The 21,575-nt window shown below is 37.7% G+C and overlaps 1 protein-coding gene across 1 annotated transcript in view; it reads left to right on the forward strand.

The window, feature by feature from the left end:
- Mgam2 (maltase-glucoamylase 2 (putative)) overlaps positions 1–21,575 on the forward strand; it is an 85,657-nt gene that overhangs the window by 2,189 nt on the left and 61,893 nt on the right. The window contains exons 2-11 of the mRNA XM_021191203.1: positions 2,534–2,610; positions 7,648–7,771; positions 7,879–7,988; positions 8,309–8,463; positions 9,264–9,435; positions 10,399–10,498; positions 11,881–11,993; positions 14,048–14,173; positions 16,046–16,177; positions 16,272–16,373. Coding sequence (XP_021046862.1) covers positions 2,534–2,610; positions 7,648–7,771; positions 7,879–7,988; positions 8,309–8,463; positions 9,264–9,435; positions 10,399–10,498; positions 11,881–11,993; positions 14,048–14,173; positions 16,046–16,177; positions 16,272–16,373 — 1,211 coding nt within the window. The remainder of the gene's footprint in view (positions 1–2,533; positions 2,611–7,647; positions 7,772–7,878; positions 7,989–8,308; positions 8,464–9,263; positions 9,436–10,398; positions 10,499–11,880; positions 11,994–14,047; positions 14,174–16,045; positions 16,178–16,271; positions 16,374–21,575) is intronic.

Here is a 21,575-nt window from a genome sequence, read left to right on the forward strand (position 1 = left end):
CACACACACACACACATACACACACACACACACACAGGTGGGGGAAGAGATCCATAGGACAGTAGAGAGATATATGGGGTTGTTAAAAAATGAATGAAGTCACCGAGGAGTCCCTGTTATATGCACAGTAACTGCTACCTGGAAGTGGGTGAAACTGTAGCTTGGATAACTGATGAAACCCCTGACTCTGCCATGCTTCTGTCACTGATATGTAGGTGAAGTTCCGAATAAGTTGGTATCGGCTAAAGCTAGAGTACTAAATAGAATACTAAATTTGAGTGAACGTGTACATTTAAAGTAATATCAGAAGTATCTTTCTCTATCACAGTTTGTTGAAATTAGTAGAGTGAAATTAAAGTTAAAGCCCAATATAGTGACTCATAATTCTAGCAGTGGGAGGCTGAAGCAAGAGATTTCCATGGATTCAAGACCATATGAGTTTCAGGTCATAATCAGTTCTGGGTCAGCCTGGACTACAGAGTGAGAATCTGTTACAAGTATCTCAAGCATAAACAAATAAACCAAAAATCAAGTGACTAGTTCAACTGGATATACCCATACAATAGAAAAATGGATTTGTACCTAGCAATATATATGGAAATACAGAAATTAAAAATAAATACAGATCTAAATGAAAGAATTTGAATTATGAGCCTTTAATAAAAAAAAAACATAGATAGGAACACTCACAACTATGGACTAGGCAACAGTTTATTAACCAAAACTCAAGTACAGAAACCAAAGACAGAAAATAGCCAGACTGGACTTAAATTGGACTTAAAATTGAAATCTGTTGGCCTTTAAACGATATTATCAAATAGAGAAAAACAGAGGTCAAAGGAAAAGCACTAACATTTCCAAATGACACATATTGTATGTTAATATATAAAATACATTAGAAAATGCAGTAAGTCACCAAATGCTGCTATTCTTCTAAGTGGACATAATTATTAACATGACTCCTAAGGACTAATTTCTATACATACAGATCAATGTCTTATTCAACTTTTATCAGAGAAGCTTCTCCCTACAGTAGATGGGACTTAACATAGAGAACCTCAACTCAACGGTGTACAGAGAATACAAGGTTGTGGAGTGCTCAGTGCTCAGTTGGATGGATATATCACAGTTCTCTTATCAAGTCTCAGAGGGCTTTGAGGGAGAGGTAGAAAGATGATAGGATCCATAGGTGGGAGAACTTCAAAGACACAGTCTGTTCAGGGCACAACATGGAGGATGCACATATGAACCCACAATGATTTTGACAATATGCACAAGATTCATATAAACTTATGCTAGACAGAAATTCCAGCATAGAGTGGAGACATTGGCTCAAAATCTCACCACTAGGTGCAGAGATATTGGCATTTGGTCGTTGCTGTGGAAGCGAGAACCAGTTTTCTTTAATGAGGTTCCTTTAATAGGTTGGCTTCACTCTAGGACAGACCCTGGTCCAAGAGTAGTTGGGCAACAAAGATGAACTTAATGCAAAGGGGCAAAAAAGAGAAAAACAAAACCCTCAAAGTTGGTTGAGTAAGGAAGAGAGAGTGGAAATGGTAGATATGAGAGGAGTTTGGGAGGTAAAAGGATCAAAATACATTATATGAAATTCTCAAAGAAGAATAGTAATGTAAAAAATATGAACCAGAAACAAGGAAATCCAATTTCCAATGACCAAAGAATGTAATTAGACCTTTCTTCTTAAGAGAGCTACACATGACTGTAAGACTAGAAAGCATATTCACCATCAGTGATTATTTGGAGAAAACAAGCTATGATGTATAGTTGGCTACATAAAAATATGTAGCTAGTCGTCTTGAGCTCACAGAGAAATTGGAATCTTCTTATAGTTCCAAGAGGAAAAAAAAATGCTGCAGCCACGCTTGCAGTTTGGAGAAGATATTAAAGAATGAGTCAGCAATTACATTCAGACTTGTAGCCAAGAGAACTGAAAACATACACTCACACAGAAACTGCTGCAGGAGTAATTACACATAACAGTCACATGGTAGAATCATCACAAATGTTCATCAACTGCTCTTTCCTTGCATAATGGAATATGATTTAGCCATAGAAGAGAATGAAACAGTGATACAAGGAAGAACATTAGAAATTCCATGCCAGACACATTTTTGGTTATGAATCTATTTATCTGTCTGTCTATCTATCTATCTATCTATCTATCTACCTACCTACCTACCTACCTACCTACCTACCTACCTACCTATCTATCTACCTATCCTTCAGAAAAGGGCAGGCTACCCAGAGATATCAATCAAGCATGGCATATCAAGTTGTAATAAGACTACCTAAATACTTCCCCTCATATTGAGTCTGAATCCACCAGGATAAAAAGGTCTTAAAAAGTCAATTAACCATTTTTTTAAAGCTGTTATTAAACATTTGAAGAAGTAGAGAACAACATACACAAATATTGGCACCGGCAGCCAGTGACTTGGTTGGGGAGCAGACCTAGCATCTGCAGCTGTGACTAGACCATAAGTACCAACTCTGGCCTTTACTTTCTTTACAGGTCCATTTACTCCTGAATGTCCAGACATCTCTGAGGCAGAAAGGATAGACTGTGCACCTGGCCAGGTGGTGACAGAGGTCAGCTATGGGGTCCTGTCTGGGAGCCTACTGGGTTTTACATCTAATAAATGAGTACGTTAGTTGGAGAGAGAGAGGTGGTGGAGTGCCTTATAGTTCTGTAAATTTCTTGGCGTGATCATAAATACAACAAACAGCTGTATTAAGGAAATACAGAAAACAGGCTAGAAAATGAGGTACAGCTGCAGTCAAGTTCCAAAGGCCAGAGTAGAAGGAAGTTAGCAATACTGGAGCCTGTTCTAGGCGTGAGTTGATCTTAGAGAGGTTAAGTGCTTGTGGACTAGCCTACTGCTCCTCTAGAAGTGAGCCATCAAGCAAGTGTGGGTGACTAAGTCACTTGAACTTATATTACTTCTTGTAAGAAGAGTCTTCTGAAGTTGAATAACTAGAAAATGAGGTCCCAGTAGACACATGGGAAAGGGAAGATTCCCCCTCACCCTTGGGTAATGTTCATGAGAATATCAAATATTTGAACCTTGTTTTATTGTGACTCATGTAACTTATGTCATAATAGTGGCATGCATTTAAATTAAATTTTTGTGCCCTATATTCAGCATTCTATATCCAGTATTTTTATATTTTATTAGGAATTAGGACTGAATTAAATTTTAGTTTTCAAGAGTCAATACCTTGGTATATATTCTTACTATTAAAAATAGAAAGCTTTGATTCTAAGTAACACATATTTGGTGTTGTTCTTAATATGTGTTTTATTTAAAGTTCTATTTTATGTAAAGTTCTTTCTGGATTTTTTAAAAAGATTTATTTATTTATTATATGTAAGTACAATGTAGCTGTCTTCAGATACCCCAGAAGAGGGCATCAGATCTCATTACAGATGGTTGTGAGCTACCATGTAGTTGCTGGGATTTGAACTCTGGACCTTCAGAATAGCAGTCAGTGCTCTTAACCTCTGAGCCATCTCTCCAGCCCTCCTGGGTATTTTATATCTTATTTTTTATTGCAATTACAATTCTTTGTATTTTCTCATTGTTGCTTATTTTAATTATAATGATTTTTCTTACTAATCATTATTTTATATGCTTCACCTTTAACTTAAATTATAATTACTTATAATTGTTGGTCAGCTTAAACTTCCTATCATTTTTCAAAAAGCTTTTAGCAAATTTTTCCTTTGAGATATTAGTTATAGTTATATTTTGGACAAATAGATGATGATTCTGCTTTGTTTTAACATTTAAAATTCATTCATGTGTTCCGGTGCACTTTGTAGTTCTTCTAGAAGTATTCACATAAAGCAATGTTGTTCGGAGACCCTGTCTGCATGGATTGTTTTTTTTTTTTTTCAGGGGAAATAAAGGCATTTATTTATTCTGAAATTTATTACTTGCTATTTTCTTTCATTGTTTCACTTACTCATTTTAAACCCTGCTCACTATCCCCCTCCTGGTCACCTCCTTCCACAAGCCTTCCTCCCTCCCCCTCCCTTTTTCCTCTGAGTGGGTGGGGGCCTCTGGGTATCCCCCGACCCTGGCACTTAAGTCCCTGTGAGTCACAGCTGAGCTAACTTCCACTGATTCTTCTGTGCCTCCCTTATCCCAGGTCTCTGTCTTGTCCTGGAGATGCCCCACCTCCTCACCACCATTCATTGCGGATTTCCATTCATTCTCATGGCCATCTGGCCATCTCTTCTGTCCTTCCTCACACCTGATTCTGAACTCCCCCTACTCCCATTCCCCTTTCTGTCCTTGAGCCATCCCAGTTTCCTCCCTCCTTCTGCCTCTTACAACTATTTTATTCCTCTTCCTATGGGAGATTCAGGCATCCTCACTTGTGTCTTCCTTCTTGTTTAACTTCTTTGCGTCTGTGGAGTGGACCATGGGTATCCTGTATTTTATGGCTATTATTCACCTACAAGTGAGTTCATACCATGTTGCATAGATTTTATGAAAGCTTCTTTTGTTCTTATATGTGAGTCTCCATTTATTTTTCAGTGGAGGAATTTACAGTGTTCAGGAGAGAACCAAGTTCTAGTAGAACTGAAGCACTATTTTCTTCTGTGGAATTGGTACTTAGGGACAGAGGGATTGTCCTGGTCAGCTCAGGCCTCCTGCCTGGCTTTGTAGCTGCTCTGAGAGAAATGGAACTCCTTGTGACCCTGTAGGCCTTACACTGTTCTCAACCTGTCCCAAATTCAGGCCAGCAGCTTTCTCTGCATCTTGCTTGGGTTTTAGAATGCCTGCCAGGCCCCTGGAAGTTACCCACATCCGATCTGGTCTTCACCCTGAGTCTACAGCTTCTTCTGAAACCCCCATATGTTGTTTTAATTCTCCCTTCTGTAGAGTCAGATTGGGCCCCACTTTGATACTGCAACAGATTCTGCCCTCTGAAGACCGTATAAGATGTGAGAAATGGACTTTTTTTTCTGAATCGTTGTGGTGCCTTAACCAAAAGATATTTTATAAGTGTGAATTTATTTCTGGTGTCCGATTTTTAAATAGCTGTTTTGTTCTTTCATACTGCTGTAGCTACAATATCTCTGGAATAGGTCCTGTAAGTCCTCAAAATCTTTATCTTTGTTATATGAGTTACATACATTGATGTAATTTTTAAAAAATATTCAATGTTTTAATCCATTTAAATATTAGTTTTAAATAGAAAGTTTCTATTCAACTATTATTAGTATAGATTTGAAGTATATCTTTGAATATTGATTTTGCAACCAGAGACTTCCTTAAATTTATTTATTAATTGCCCATTATATGAAGATACTTTTGGAGTCTTATAATATAATATTGTTACAACTAAATAATGATAATTTAAAGTTATCATAAATATGTAAATTTCATTTCTTTCTCATTTTGTACACATACAAAGAAAATAAGGTTTTTCTTCCCTTTTTGAAATCTCAGTAAAATTTGAGATCATTTTTCTAAAAGCCAATAATCAATCACAGTAGATTTTAGAAAATTAAACTATCTAAAGTCCATTTTTTTTATCTAAGCTTAAGAAATAGTGTGGTAAAAGAATAAATATAAAGGTAAGATTTCCTGGTTTTGGAACAAGTTGTACACATTGTTAATAGAAATTTGGCATCTCTCAGAGACCTTGTTGCCATAATGCTGTGACACACAGCAATAACCTAGGTGACTTCTTGGTCAGCCATCTATTCTTATATTCCTTTTATCTAATTGACAAATTTATGTGGGAGATAACTTAAGGACACAGTATAGGGTCATATGGTATTATAGGGGAGCAAAGCAAGGAGCTTTGATGGGAGTCAACACCAGTACTTCAGACATGAGTTTAGAACACCTGTACCAGGGATGTGAGAACTGAGATGGGAAACAGGAGAAGTAATGTGGGGAAGCAATGTATGAAAAGAGATGCAAGGTTGAAGTTTGTAATTTGACCTTTGGTTTCTGGGACTGTAACAAAGTGTTAGAGCAGACTGAACACACAGAGATGATGTTTATCTGGGTATTGATTGCTCTTTATAGAGGTCTGTAGACTTTGGCATAGTTTACAGCAGTGAAACTGACCTTTGGGGCTTCGTATTTCTCCATTTCAGAGGTAGCCCAGGTTCTCAATGTGTGTACCAGAAGCAGTTGGAAAACCCAAAGTCTTTCTCTTCTAATAGCACATTTTGTTGTTGTTGTTGTTGTTGTTGTTGTTAAGTGAAAAGATCAAGGCAGGGACCGTTTCTTTAGTATGTGCAGATAAATATGTATTTTTTAAAAGACTGTATGGTTGTAATGATAGGATTTTCTCCATAAATATTTCAGTCATAAAAGTCATTCTGTCTTTATAAAGCAATGGCACTAATTATTGACATCTAAAATCTTGTCAATAATACATGGAAATAAGCAAGAGTGTGCTATTATCTTAATCTTTACAGTAGAACCTATACCAGACACATTCTTTTAAGAAGAATCAGACATTCTAGGTGTGTACAGAACGAAATGGGGGAAGTCCCATTGATATTTTCCTTTTACTTCTAAATTTCCTCCCTGGAATCAAGGGAACAGCTTAACAGGTATCCTTCTCTTAATCCTGCCCCGCCCATTGCTCTTCCTCAATGACACAATAATTTTGTGGTTTTCCCTGTCTGCCATGCACCATTGCTTTCTCTACCCAGAATTTCATTGTGGTGCTCACATGGCAAGCTCTCCTTGGTGCCTTAAGAGCACACTTACCTTTCACCTACCTTAATGCTTTCTTATCTTACCTAAATTATCAGCATGGTAGAAATGGTTTGCATGTGTGTTTCCCTTGCTCTGGTAACACTCTACTGGGACCTTCAACTCATCATGCCACCATTGCTACTTTGATTGTCTTGGTTTACAACCAAACAGTCAGTTTAGTGAGACATAAACTATGTCTTCTTTATCCACGCTACCACTTTCTTATCTAGTAAGTATAGAATGTGGGTTGTGCTACACTGTATGATAACTGTATGAATAAGCTGATGATAAAGACACAAGTGAGTTGAATTATGATGACCCATTTCAAGTCTTCCTTGGAATAACATGGGTTGTAACTTATCAGGCTAGTGACACTTTCTTTTTTTTTTTTTTTTTTTTTNTTNTTNTTTTNTTTNTTTACATTTCAAATGCTATCCCGAAAGATTCCCATACCCCTCCCCCCACCTCTGTTCCCCTACCCACCCACTCCCACTACTTGGCCCAGGCCTTGCCTTGTGCTAGGTCATATGGAGTTTGGGGGACCAAGGAGCCTCTATTCCCACTGTTGGCCGATTAGGTCATCTTCTGCTACAAATGCAGCTAGAAACACAAACCCAGGGGGTACTAGTTAGTTCCTGTTGTTGTTCCACCTACAGGGTTGCAGCCCCCTTCAGGTACTTGGGTACTTTCTCTAGTTCCTGCATTGGGGACCCTGTGTTCCATCCAGTAGCTGGCTGTGATCATCCATTTCGGTGTTTACCAGGCACTGGCGTAGCCTCACAAGAGGCCACAATATCAGGGACCCTTCAGCAGTATCTTGCCGGCATGAGCATGAGCATTAGTATCTAGGTTGGTGGCTGATGATGGGATGGACTCTGTTCTATTGTTACAGGATGCCTGTCGATGGCAGCGTAAATGCTGCTGGAAGCCAGTGGCAGATCCCAAAGTCCCTGCATGCTTCTTCCCTAGGAACTGGGGTTATGAAGTCACCAATGTCCTTACAAATGCAAGCACAGGTGAGCCCTGCCCTGATGTGACCCCAGGAAGCCACTGTTTGTGGTCTAGCCATGGTAGCTGTGAAATGCAGGCTAATACTGTCTTTGTTCTCATTCCCTCATCTTAGGGTTAACTGCTCAGTTGAAGAAATTGTCATCTCCATCTCTTTTTGGAAATGATATTGCTGATGCCTTATTGACAGCTGAATACCAGACATCCAATCGTTTTCATTTTAAGGTTGGTGAAGGAGTTACCATTGGCTCCAATTCTGGAGACAGCAGGTGTCCTACCCTTTTCCTTTCTGCACTAAGCACAGTGCATGTGCAGAAGGCTCCTCCATTTCTTTCTGCAAGCATCGCTTGAGAAGATGTGCAGAGTTAATTTACTTGACATTTGACACATGTGATTTCATGATTTCGCCTCAGAAATCAAAATCTACAGGGTCAAGATTTGGAAGCATTCTCATCGGCCACCGATTCAAAAGCAACATTTTCCACCCATAGGTCCACAAGGAATGGTCTTACATGGAATTGTATTTTCTATTTTTCTTGTTGCAGATCACTGATTTTAATGAGATACGATATGAAGTCCCTTCTGAAAACACCAACATCATGAATGGAACTTCTGAGAAGTCCAGTTTGAGCTATGACATAGAGGTCATCAAAAATCCCTTCAGCATCCGAGTACTGAGGAAGAGCAACAAAAGAGTATTGTGAGCTACTCCACACTTTGCCCATCTTTGAATACAGAGCCCCATGTAACACATCCTGATGTTCTCTGGTGACTTGGAAATGGGTTTAAATGTCAGAAAAAAATGTAAAATTACTTACCATATCTAATGAACAAAGACAATCTGCTGTGAGTGTAAAGCAGTGTATGAAACTATAGTGAATCCACTTACTAAGTTTCATTCATACATTGTTAGTAAATATGCACACATGCTTATGGTTCTCATATATTATAGGTTAGGAAATTTTGTTGTTTTGAGTTATCATTCATACTCAAACACAAACTTTACTGTTTACTATTTCAAAGTATCATTACCTCTGAATGTTGCCATTAAGAACCTAACGCCAATTTAAGCTTACTTACATCACAATTTGCATGGTATAAAATATGAATATAATTGTCAGTAAAGTTGTCAATCAAGCCCTGGTACTAGCAAGTCTCTGATAACATGTGTGCTATAAAGCAGTGTGCCTCACCACTTTTCCAGAGGGAGCTGTCCTAATAATACTTAGCATCTACAGTTGTAACTGGAGATGCAAAGTTGCACTTCTGTTCTTCCCCCACTCATAAATCTTTGATGATAGAGTTCTATCCTATGATGCTTCTCTAAATTCAAAGAATTGGTGGTACACACAATGGGAGCACCTCTGGAGGTGGCATAAAAAATTGGTTCTGAAATCTGAGGTCACTAAACTCTGAATACATACATGTTGGGGGGGGCAGGTGTGGCATTCTGCAGAGCCAGGGTGTAACTATGCCTCTTATTTTCTCCTCATTGTCCAGGTTGGACACTGGCATAGGGCCCCTCCAATTTGACCAGCAATACCTGCAGCTCTCTTTCCGACTGCCCAGTTCTAATGTGTATGGACTTGGGGAACATGTGCATCAGCAATACCTCCACAACATGAGCTGGAACACCTGGCCAATCTTCACCAGAGATACCACTCCTACCGAGGTGAGGTTATTCCTACCCCACTGCTGTTCATAGCTCAAAAACAGGAGTGCTCACCCTCCATTTCTAAAGACAGCTGTTTCTCAATTTACCTGAATTGGTTTTGAGGAATATTTGTTATTGAGTTGAATAAATTCACAATGTAGAATTGTAGAAATTAAAAACAACTTTCTTGGAAGATATAATTTAATGATTATATAAGGTAAATAAAATAATATTTGAAAAACAGTCAGGCCTCTTAGCACAAGCCCATAATCGCAGTTATCCTGAATAGGAGACTGAACAAGAGGACTGCAAATTAAAGGCTGCCCTGGAGTAATTAGTAAGACCCTGTCTCTAAATAGAAACACAGAAATGACTGAGGATGTTAGTGAAAGAAAGTTTGGCTTGCTTAGTGTGTGTGAGGTTCTAGATCCCACACCTTTTTTAATTGATGTTTTCTGTCTTTAATAATTCAGAGAATTCATATTTAGAGAAGAATATCAATCTGGGGTCATTCTCATTGGAGTGTGTATATACAAAGTTCCTCTTCAACTTCTCTTGTAGTGTATATCAGAACATTGCAAAGACAGTAGTATTGTGTATTTCGTCCATTTTGTGTAACATTTTGAGCTTTCTTACGGCAGTATATTCTGGATAGTATTTCATTAAATAATATACCGTATTGTGTTTCTCCATTTACTATGAAAATACCATCTTGGTATAACATTCAATTAAATATTGAACAAGTATATGTATGACTTTTTTGTTCTGTGAATCACATTTGCTTGCTTCTGAGAGACAGAGCCTTATGTCAATCAAGCTGGCAGAGAACTCATTACGTAGCCTAGGCTGCCCTAAAAGCAACTACTCTCTTGGCATTGTTTTCTGGGTGCTGGAATTAAAGGTGCATCCCACCATAATATACAAGATAAATATTTTAAGCACATAATCCTGTTATTTCTGTATTTTCTTTCTTGTTGGCAGGGCAAGATTAATCTGTACGGAGCACACACATTCTTCTTATGCCTGGAAGACACCAGTGGGGCTTCTTTTGGAGTTTTTCTGATGAACAGCAATGCCATGGGTAGGAAGCATCTTTTTAGCTTCTCTGGATAGGACTAGATCTAGGTATGATTTTTTTTTAATTTTTTTTTTAATTTTTTTCACTTTTTTTATTATTATTTTCTTTATTTACATTTCAAATGATGTTTTTATTTTTAAGAATTCCTTTTTTCCCTGTAAATAGATTCTTCTCTCCTATAATACATCCCAAGCAGTTTCCCCTCCCCCTATCGCCCTATGGCCTCATCGCCCCTCTCCCCCAGAAGCACAGTTTCCCCTCCCCCTAGCACCCACCTCATCTCCCCTCTCCCCCAGATACACTCACCCTCTGTTTTCTCTTCACAAAAGAGCAGACTTCCAAGAGAGAACTGCCAGAATTACTTTTATTGTGGGACCTCACTTAACAGCGCAGGCGTAGAAAACACATGACTGAACACTACTTCAGAGAATTCCTCTGACAAAATGTTTCTCCTAATATTTTGTGGATAAAAAGATTTGTTGGTGTGTTGGATATTCTAAGTTTCTGGCCTAATATCTGCTTATCAGTGAGTGCATATCATGTGTGTTCTTTTTATTGGATGGAACACAGGGGCCCTAATGAAGGAGCTAGAGAAAGTACACAAAGAGCTAAAGGGGTCTGCAACCTTATAGGAGGAACAGCATTATGAACTAACCAGTACCCCCCAGAGCTGTGTCTCTAGTTGCATATGTAGCAGAGGATGGCCTAGTCAGCCATCAATGGGAGGAGAGGCCCTTGTTCTTGAGAAGATCATATGCCCCAGTACAGGGGAATGCCAGGACCAGGAAGCAGGAGTGGGTGGGTTGGGGAGCAGGGCAGGGGGAGGGTATGGGGGCTTTGGGGTTAGTATTTGAAATGTAAACGAAGAAAATGTCTAATTAAAAAAAAAAGATTTGTACACACTGCAATGATAGCTGTAGACACCCGCATGTAACATGCTCTCTGCCGGTAGGCAGCAGGCTGTGTTGGTACACTGTGTCTCACAGCGTCTTCCTACAGCTTCTAATTAATGGTGCGCCAAGAATCATTATTTATTTAAAATATATAACTCTCTGTGTGTTAGTGTGAGTATAAATTGTAATCAAACTCATCTAATAAATTTTCAATTTTTTTCTGTTGGATTAAACCACTCATATCATAGAAATTTATTTTAATATATCCAGAAATAATAAAATTTGTTCTTCTTCCTCATAAGCAACATGAAAAAGGATAAAATTCCACTTTTGATGGGTATCTTCTTCAAATGAACAGAGTTTAAATAAAACAAATGTCTGTGATTCATTTTCCTTTGAAAATGAAACAGAGCTTGGGAAAAGTCAGCTCTTCACATTTTGGAGAGATGGGCATTCCCAGAGGATTCTAATCATTCTTTCTACTCCTCCCAGAGGTCATACTTCAGCCTGCTCCTGCCATTACTTACCGAACAACTGGGGGCATTCTTGACTTTTACATCTTTTTGGGAAACACACCAGAGCAAGTTGTTCAGGAGTACCTGGAGGTATGTCTCTGCCCTCCTTACTGTGGCCTTGTTGCTATTTTCTCATATATGTGTTTTAAGTTATCAAGACAAAAGTTAAATCAGTAGTAGACAGGATTGATGCAAATGCTGAGCTTACAAGTATTTCATCCTTTTTTTTTTCTTTAATGAGTTGACTGGATATTTTTTGCACACAGTAGGTACCATCCAGGAAGCCTTGAGAAACACAAAAGGAAGTTGAATTCTGCTTCCTACACAAGCCCATTTTCCATTTCCTGCTTTTCCTCTGGCTAAAATCTATCATGCCAAAGACCCAAGGCCACAAATCAGCAAAGTTCATTTAAGCAGCAAATAAATAAACAAGCAAGAAAGAATTCCATGAGATAAATCCCACTTATATTTTATTCAAAATGCAGAACTGTAGGAAACTAGACATCTTTTAGTCTAATCTTACTTCAACAAAGCATCCCCAAAGAATGATGAAGTGACTCCTTCAAGGCGACATATAAGGTTATTAAAGATGCTTCTAAATTCCAATGAATCTATAATAAAATAAAACGAAACATAGTCCCAGTTGATCATAACCAGAAGCATTTTGTACTAAAGGTTGTAGATGAGTTCCAAATAAACTAGACAGGATTAAGTCACATGGAAGAAAGCCTCTGACTAGGAGGACAGGGACTCTTAGAAAAAGGTGGGACAGGGTTCTAGTCTTCTCACAGTGTTGGCTTGAAGTACTTGGAATATTTTAATACTTGAAGCACACAGTATTTCTTCACCCACCATCCATGTGTCTCATCAGTTCTTACTCTTTCACCACTGTCAAACACCACCATCTGCAGCTACATGAGTTGTATTTATTCAAGGTCTGTGAAGATAGGAATACTGTTTGCTTTGTGTCATTACAGTCTCAGTGTCTATGGGGACTCTTATTACACTGCAAACATTGAGATATTATTGAGTGAATGAACATTACTGCTTTTAAAGTCCAGAGTTATGGCTCAGTGGAAGGGTGCTTGTCTGCGATACACGAGACTCTGGCCTCTATTCTCAGTACCACTACTAGACAAGAAAACAAAACAAAACACAAACTGTGAGGGTTAGTGTTAATGATCAAGTTGACAGAACCTAGAATTATCTAGGACATGGGCTTGTGGACATGCCTGTAGAGAACTATTTGATTACAGTAATTATATTCCAAGACCTATCTTGACAGCAGGTGAGGCTATGTCTTAGGCAGGTTGTAAAATGGAGAGAGCAATGAAAGTATTAGGAAGCATTCATGGCTTTCTCCTCTCCTCCCACTCCGTCTCTCTCACCTGTGGATATGATCAGCAGCTTCAACCCTTTGCTGCTTTGTCTTCGCTGCCGTGATGGGCTGTAACTTGAGACAGGATAAAAGCGCTCTTCCCTTTATGTTGCTTTTATTGGGATATTTTATCAAAGTAACAAGAAAAGAAATGACTTCACCTTCCGGCCAGACAGAAAAATGGCTGTTTTTCCCTATCCTCCAATTTGTATTAACTGTAGGAAATTCAGTCAACATTATCTTGGGTGCTAGGTAAACACTATCAACTGATCTACAAATCCAGCCTCTGTTCTTTTCCAAGGACAGTGGCTCTCAATCTTCCTAATGCTGTGACCTTTTAATATAATTCCAAATGTTGTAGTGACCACAAAACTATTTCATTGCTACTTCCTAATTGCAATTTTGCTAGAGTTATGAATCATAATGTAAATATCTGATATGCAGGATGTCTGATGTTCAACCTCACAAGGACTACAACCCACAGGTTGAGCTCCACTGTCAGAGGATGACATTATTAGTCCCAAATATTCTGAAACTCCTGTTGTTTACTGCTGTTGCTGCTGTTGGGATACACTCAGATATTTTAAGTGATGAAAGACTTGAGATTTGGAGTATTGCAACAGGAGATTCCTTTTGTTTCTGACAATTTTAGACCTGAGGACTTGACAGACACAAAAAGGAATCAATGGTTCAGATGGACTTGATGCTGCAGTGTTCATTAGTGTTTACTATAAAAGCTCGGATGCTATTTTACCTCTCTTCCCAGGTTGTTGGCCGACCTTTCCTGCCTTCTTATTGGAGCCTTGGTTTTCAGCTCAGCCGCCGGGGTTATGGTGGCATTGATGGGCTGAGACAGGTTGTACAACGTACTCGAGATGCTGAGATCCCATATGTAAGCTGAGGATTTTCTTGTCGGGGTTTAGATATGATTTCATTTCTTCCTTTTTCTTTGCATTCCATTCAATTAAGAAGAAAAAAGTAAGTAAAATGATAGATTGATAGAGTCACACAAGTGTCAGATATTGACATACTGAATTATTCTTATGCCCATGTAAAGGGCATGTTTCAAAGAGTCAAAAGACTTGAATTTTAGTCCTATCTTTTCAAATCTCCCTGTAATGTTGGGCTAGTTAATATTGTGGTTTCTAAGGATTTTACGCTTCACTTTGGGGAGTTTGGGGTGAGAAAAACTTTACATAAGGCATATAATGCACTGTCTCTGAGCCCAGACAGCATCAAATTTAGTGGTAATTTTATGAGGGAAATCAACACATGGTGATGTGGTCAGCAAGACTTGAAGGTGTTAATAATGATTTGCAGTAAGCTAGTTTCACAGTGACCTTGCAAAACGCTTTCCAGATTAACTCTGAATCTCTGTGGTTGCGAAGTATTTATGGTGTTCAAAGTTCTCCTGTAACTCAAAAGATAACTCCAAGTGTCTAATGTCTAATAAACTCATCACATGGTTGATAAAGTTGTCATTCAGGACTAACTTCATGCTTCAGAACTTGTGCAGGCATATATACGTGGTTAGCATTTGACAGAGACTATATGGGTGAAAATGACTGGCTTGGTATCAGAGAACCCAAGATGGCAGATACAGCTATCAAATTTTCTTGGGAGAGATATTCCCACCATATTGTTATGTAATAAGAGGACAATATTTGTGTTTAATTCTACATCCTCTATCTATACTATCTGAAACAACTCAATTCTGGGAAGAATTATACCAGTTTTATGTTAGTCTATATACTTATATTAGTCTAGAATGACATTCGCAGGCATGGCTAGTTCCTATTTAATCACACTTTTATGAATGAGAAAGTGTAAAGTTCCATTTCTCCAAGACTGCACTACTAAGCAGAAGAGCCAATTTGCATGCATCAGTCTTGTGACTCTACTTGTAGTGGTCTTTCTGGTCTGTCTTCCTCTGTGTCTGCTGGTACTACCAGATCAGGAACAAATGAACACTTCTTTCCTAATTGGGAGATTTCTCTCTGTGACTATGTGTGGAACCTAGGACTACATAACCACTTTTGATCAAAGCAGATGATACCACATTGGACAACAATCCTCAGGCCATATAAAGAACATATGATAGACTTTCATATGATCATGAGGTTAATGGAATATTGGAAAACAAAGACTATCCAAATTCAAGTACCTATACCAAAGCCCCAGTTAGCCTTTACCTCCCTATTCAAGTGACTGGGAAATAGCATTTAACTTCTTAATATTCCAGTCTTATTAAAGACAGGATCCTGTCCTCACATGATATGCAAACAATGCAGATATGATAATTTAGTTAGTTAAAACTCTATATCTCTTTGTCACTCAACACCATTCGTCATTCCTCTAGAAGTATAATAGAGCAAAAGACCTCTTAATCCTCTTGTGAACATACATTTTGACTTGATGTTTGAGATCTAAAGTTTTAAAATATACATTTAATGAGTATCCAATACATTGCCACAATCCAAGCCCTTAAGCTACAAGGAGAAACAAGATGCACTTCCTATCCTAAGTTCCCCAGGGATATCCTCCTGACATCCATCTATTAGAATGAGGAAACAACTATGGTCTGAGAGTAGATGCTTCTTTTAAAGGGAGCTTATTAATTTCTAGGAGCCAGACAAGCTTGTAAAATCATAGGACTATGAATCCATGTGGCCTTTTTTTTTAATGGTTTGGAATCAGGGTTGAATCCTCTCCAATTAACAAACTAATATTTCCTGAGTTCTCACTGCCCAGAACTGTCTTTCAGGATGTGCAATACTCGGACATAGACTACATGAATGGAAGTAAAGTTTTCACTATTGATGAACAGGCTTACCCCAGGCTCTCAGATTTTGCTAAGGACCTACATGATAATGGACAGAAATATATAATTATTCTGGTATGTTCAAACACTTAGCTTGGTGCCTTATTTTTACTCCCAAGTTGCAAAAGACACTTAACAGAACAATATTTAAACCCTTCTTGTTTATTAGACTCCTGGCATTGCCAACCATGATCCTGATTATGAGACCTACAGAAATGGAAGCAAGAACAGAGTGTGGATCATGAGTTCCAGTGGCTTTGCTGTTGGGAAGGTAATTTCTCAAGAAGTTCAGAGAATATAACAACTTGAGTATAAGTTTACTTTTTATATGAAGATAGGCAATAGGCAAGTTGTAATATTGCTACTTTTATGACTTTGGTAGCTTTTCTTATTTTAAACTAATAGATATGATAATAAAGTTATTAAAATTCTAAGCGATATAAAAAACTAGCCCCAAACTCACGAATATTTCAGATAACAGAGAAGATACTGCTAGTAGAAAATTACTTTAAAAATGACTTCCTCTCAATTTCTCTTCCCTGAGATGTTAAATCTAACTTCAGTCCTGTAGCAAGATGTTCATGATGAATTCAATTAATATACTTCTTAATTTATTATACAAGACTCATAGCTAGGCCCAGGCTTGAGTTTATAGTATCAGCTTCAGACACTGGATAAACTACAAAGGAACTGATTTTTAGGACAGAGATACTTGTAAGACTGTGTACTTTCAAATGAATCATGTAGCTAACCTTCTATTCCAATTACACATAAGTTTAATCCAGATGACTGAATTATGTGACAATTATAAAAGTTGGTACTTAATCTCTGAAATTTATGTCATTTTGTAGTATTAACAGTTCCTGGATTGTTTTCTTGGTAAAACTATCTTTTGCAGCTTGTAAATGGCCTGCCATTCACTTAGCTCTCTTAGCTCTGCTCATTGATTTTGCTCACTCTCATTAGTTTTTCTTGTTGCTTTCACTTTCTATGAAGCTATGCAAAGTTCTTCCTCCAAGACAAGCCTCCTCTTTCACTGCTTATTTTATGGCTATGAATCTCTAAACCACAAGATAGACTAATTTTCATGTATTAGTAAATATCATGACTATAATCAACTAAAAATTATGGCTATCTAAAATTCATTCCCACTGAGCGAGCCATTTTAGTAGAATAAGGTATTTTTTATAACTAAGATAATTAATTAGATGACTGATTTCACTGACCAGCTAATAAGGATAATCATTTGTACTAAGACACTTGTAGAGGTAATAGCAGTAGAGGAAAGATGGGGATGTTTGCATTGTGTTAGAATATGTTGGCTTCCTCTCAGCTTATGATGTTGTTTGGCATTCTGTTTCACAACCACTTACTCCTTGGGATGTGAAAATTGCTCTAGTTATTACTTGGTACCCATCAACTAAAACCGAATCAAAAGCCTAACATATTTTAAAAAGGAATTGTATGCTTGTATCTTCTGTATTGAGAAGCTATTGGATCTCAAAATAAAACAATTGTACATGAATATAGAAAATAGACTTGTAAGGAAGAGAGGGGGTTGATAGGGATGGGAAGGGGATGAGTGGAGGGAGGCGTTAGCAGTGATGAGGATGATTTCTCTACATGAATGAAAATGTCAAGGAATACATTTTGAAAAAGAATTCCTTGTACTTTAATAAATATAATTATTAAATTGTATAATATCATCCCAAATTCCCAATCTATAAATGTATTGAGAAAATTAGTAAGATTGCTGTACTACAGTTTATATTCCAGTAAGCAAAAGTTTTAATACTTTGTCTATGTAGATACCTTTTTGCAATTTGTGGGTGATAAAGCTACCGTTTGACAGATGCAGAAAAAAATAGAGACAGCATTAAAAACTTTTGATAAGAGTAAGGGTAACTTTATTCAAGTATTATGAAATATTATTTATACACCAAAATGGACATATTATTTATAATGGACTCAAAACAGGTTTATGTGATCTTAATTTAGCAATATAGTAAACACACTTAGCCATCCTCTGGAACTATTTAAATATTTGGATTTTCTAGAATTTTATTTTAATTTTTAAAACTTATTATTTGAGAATTTTTACATGAGTGACTATATTTATATTATTCTCCACCTCTTTCTCAAACCTCCAACACCTCCCATGTCCTTTCTTACTCCTCAAATTCATGGCCTCTTCTTTAATTATTATTACTACCTATGTATCCATATAAAATTATAATACAACCTGCTGAGTTGAGTTGGTGTTTTTCCTATATATATACGTGTTTAGGGATGACCTCTTAGGATTAGATAACCTATCAAAGGTGTTATCATGATGGAAGACTGATTCTTCCTTTTCCATCAACCATTGGTTAATTGTCATAACTATTCACCTAGGCATGGGCTTTGTGATATTGCTCGATATTCATATGTCAATTGTTGTTGCCATTGCTCCAGTCTTGTTTATGTAACCATATTGTTTAGATTTCATGGGGGTAGTAGCTTCCTAGTCACATAAAAGGACATTATCTCATATCAGGTAATTGGCCTTACATACTGAAAGTTTACATTTTTCTTTTTTTATTAGATATTTTATTTACATTTCAAATGTTATCCCCTTTCCTAGTTTCCCCTCCAAAAATTCCCTATCCTCTCCCTCCTCCCCCTGCTCACCAACCCACCTACTCCCAGTTCCTGGTCATGGCATTCCCCTATACTGGGGTATAGAGCCTTCACAGGATGAAGAGCCTCTCCTCCCATTGATGACAGACTGTTTTCACTGTGTCCCATAAGTTTGGGTATGCTGTGGCTTCATTTTCATTAAACTCAAAAAAGTCTTTAATTTCTTCCTTGACCAAGTTATCATCAAGTAGAGTGTTGTTCAACTTGCATGTGTATGTGGGCTCTCTAGTATTTATTTTGTTATTGAAGATCAGCCTTAGTCAATGGTGATCTCATGGGATGCATGGGATTATTTCAATATTTTTGTATCTGTTGAGGTCTGTTTTGTGATCAGTTATATGGTCAGTTTCCGAGAAGGTACCATTAAGTGCTGAGAGGAAGGTATATCCTTTTGTTTTAGGATAAAATGTTCTATAGTTAACTGTTAAATCCATTTGTTTCATAACTTCTGTTAGTTTCAGTTTGTCTCTGTTTAGTTTCTGTTTCCATGATCAGTCCACTGATGACAATGGGGTGTTGAAGTCTCCCACTATTATTGTTTGTGGTACAATGTGTCCTTTGAGCTTTACTGAAGTTTCTTTAATGAGCATGGATGCCCTTGCATTTGGAGGCTAGTCATTGAGAATTGAGAGTTCATCTTGGAAGATTTTACTTTTAATAAGTATGAAGTGTCCCTATTTATCATTTTTGCTAACTTTAGGCTGAAAGTCAGTTTTATTACACTGACATTTTTTTTATTAAAGTCAGTTCATTAGAATGGCTACTCCAGCTTGTTTCTTTGGACCGTTTGCTTGGAAAATTGTTTTCCAGCCTTTCACTCTGAGGTAGTATCTGTCTTTGTCACAGAGGTGGGTTTCCTGTAAGCAGCAAAATGTTGGATCCTGTTTATATAAGCAGTCTGTTATTCTATGTCTTTTTATTGGGAAATTGAGTCCATTGATATTAGGATAATAAAGAAAAGTCATTGTTGCTTCTTGTTATTTTTGTTGTTAGAGTTGAAATTCTATTTATGTGAGTATCTTCTTTTAGCTTTGTTAAAAGATTACTTTCTTGCTTTTTCTAGAGTGTAGTTTCCATCCTTGTGTTGGAGTTTTTTCTTTATTATCCTTTGAAGAGCTGGATTTGTGGAAAGATATTGTGTAAATGTGGTTGTGTCATGGAATACCTTGGTTTCTCCATGGCAATTGAGAGTTTTACTGGGTATAGTAGCCTGGGCTGGCATTTGTGTTCTTTTAGGGTCTGTATGACATCTGCTCAGGATCTTCTGGCTTTCATAGTCTCTGGCGATAAGTCAGGTGTAATTCTAATAGGTTTGCCTTTATATGTTACTTGACCTTTTTCCCTTACTGCTTTCAATATTCTTTGTTTTGTGCATTTGGTGTTTTGATTATTATGTGATGGGAGGAAATTTTTTTCTGGTCCAAATTATTTGAGTTCTATAGGTTTCTTGTATGTTCATGGGCTTCTCTTTCTTTAGGTTGAGAATGTTTTCTTCTATAATTTTGTTGAAGATATTACTGAAGATATTAAATTGGAAAGCTTCCTTCTCATCTATAACTATTTTCCTTAGATTTGGTCTTCTCATTGTGTCCTGCATTTTCTGGATGTTTTGGGTTAGGATCTTTTTACATTTTGCATTTTCTTTTATTGTTGTGTCAATGTTTTCTATGCTATTTTCTGTACCTGAGACTCTGTCTTCTATGTCTTGTATTCTGTTGGTGATGCTTGCATCTATGGTTCCTCACTTCTTTCCTAGGATTTATATCTCTAGAGTTGTCTCCCTTTGTGATTTCTTTATTCTTTCTACTTCCATTTTTAGATCCTGGATGGTTTTGTTCAATTATTTCACTTGTTTGGATGTGTTTTCTTGTAATTCTTTAAGGGATTTTTGTGTTTCCTCTTTATGGGCTTCTAGCTGTTTACCTGTGTTCTCCTATATTTTTTTAAGGAAGTTATTTATGTCCTTCTTATAAACCTCCATCATCATCATGAGAAGCGACTTTGGATCCATATCTTGGTTTTCTGATTTGATGGTGTATTCAGGACTTACTATCATGGGAGAGTTGGGTTCTGATGATGCCAAGTAATCTTGGTTTCAGTTGCTTCTATTTTTATGCTTGCCTCCCTCCATCTGTTTATCTCAAGTGCTCCCTGTCCTCAGTATATCTGATTGGAGCCTTCCCTTCTTACAATCCCAGTTGAGTCAGAACTCCTCAGAGTCCAACTTTCTCTGTAATCCTGTGATTCCAGGATCCTGTGATCCTGAGATTCTGGGCATGTCAGAGTTCTTGGCAGTCAAGCTTCCTCTGAGACCCTGAGATCCTGGTGTGACCAAGCTCCTGGGATCCTGGGATCCTAAGATCCTGGGCGTGTTAGAGCACCTGGAAGTGATACCTCCTCTGGGGACCTCGAGATTGTTTGTTGAGTTCAAAACCAAGGTAGATCATGCTGACTGGAAGTAACCAAAGCCACTGGTCTGGTGGGGTTCCTGTGTCCCTGCTCCTGCTGGCCCCAGGCACTCCAGGTTGTGTTAGAACAGATGTTGTGTTCCACTCACCTATGATCCTAAGATCCTGGGCGTCCTAAGGCACCTGGGGAAAGGATAGTCCTCTGGGGATTGTGAGGCGTGAGGCTGTCTGCTGAGTTCACACCGCTATCACACTTTTATTGTCTTATTTTTATTAATCTTCAGCAAGGCTAAGGTAAAGGACAAAGTTAGCTTGTAACATTTTTTCCTTAAGAAAGAATTCTCTCTCTCTCTCTCTCTCTCTCTCTCTCTCTCTCTCTCTCTCTC

The sequence above is a fragment of the Mus pahari genome, chromosome 2 (genome assembly GCF_900095145.1).
Source record: "Mus pahari chromosome 2, PAHARI_EIJ_v1.1, whole genome shotgun sequence".
Lineage (NCBI taxonomy): Eukaryota > Metazoa > Chordata > Mammalia > Rodentia > Muridae > Mus > Mus pahari.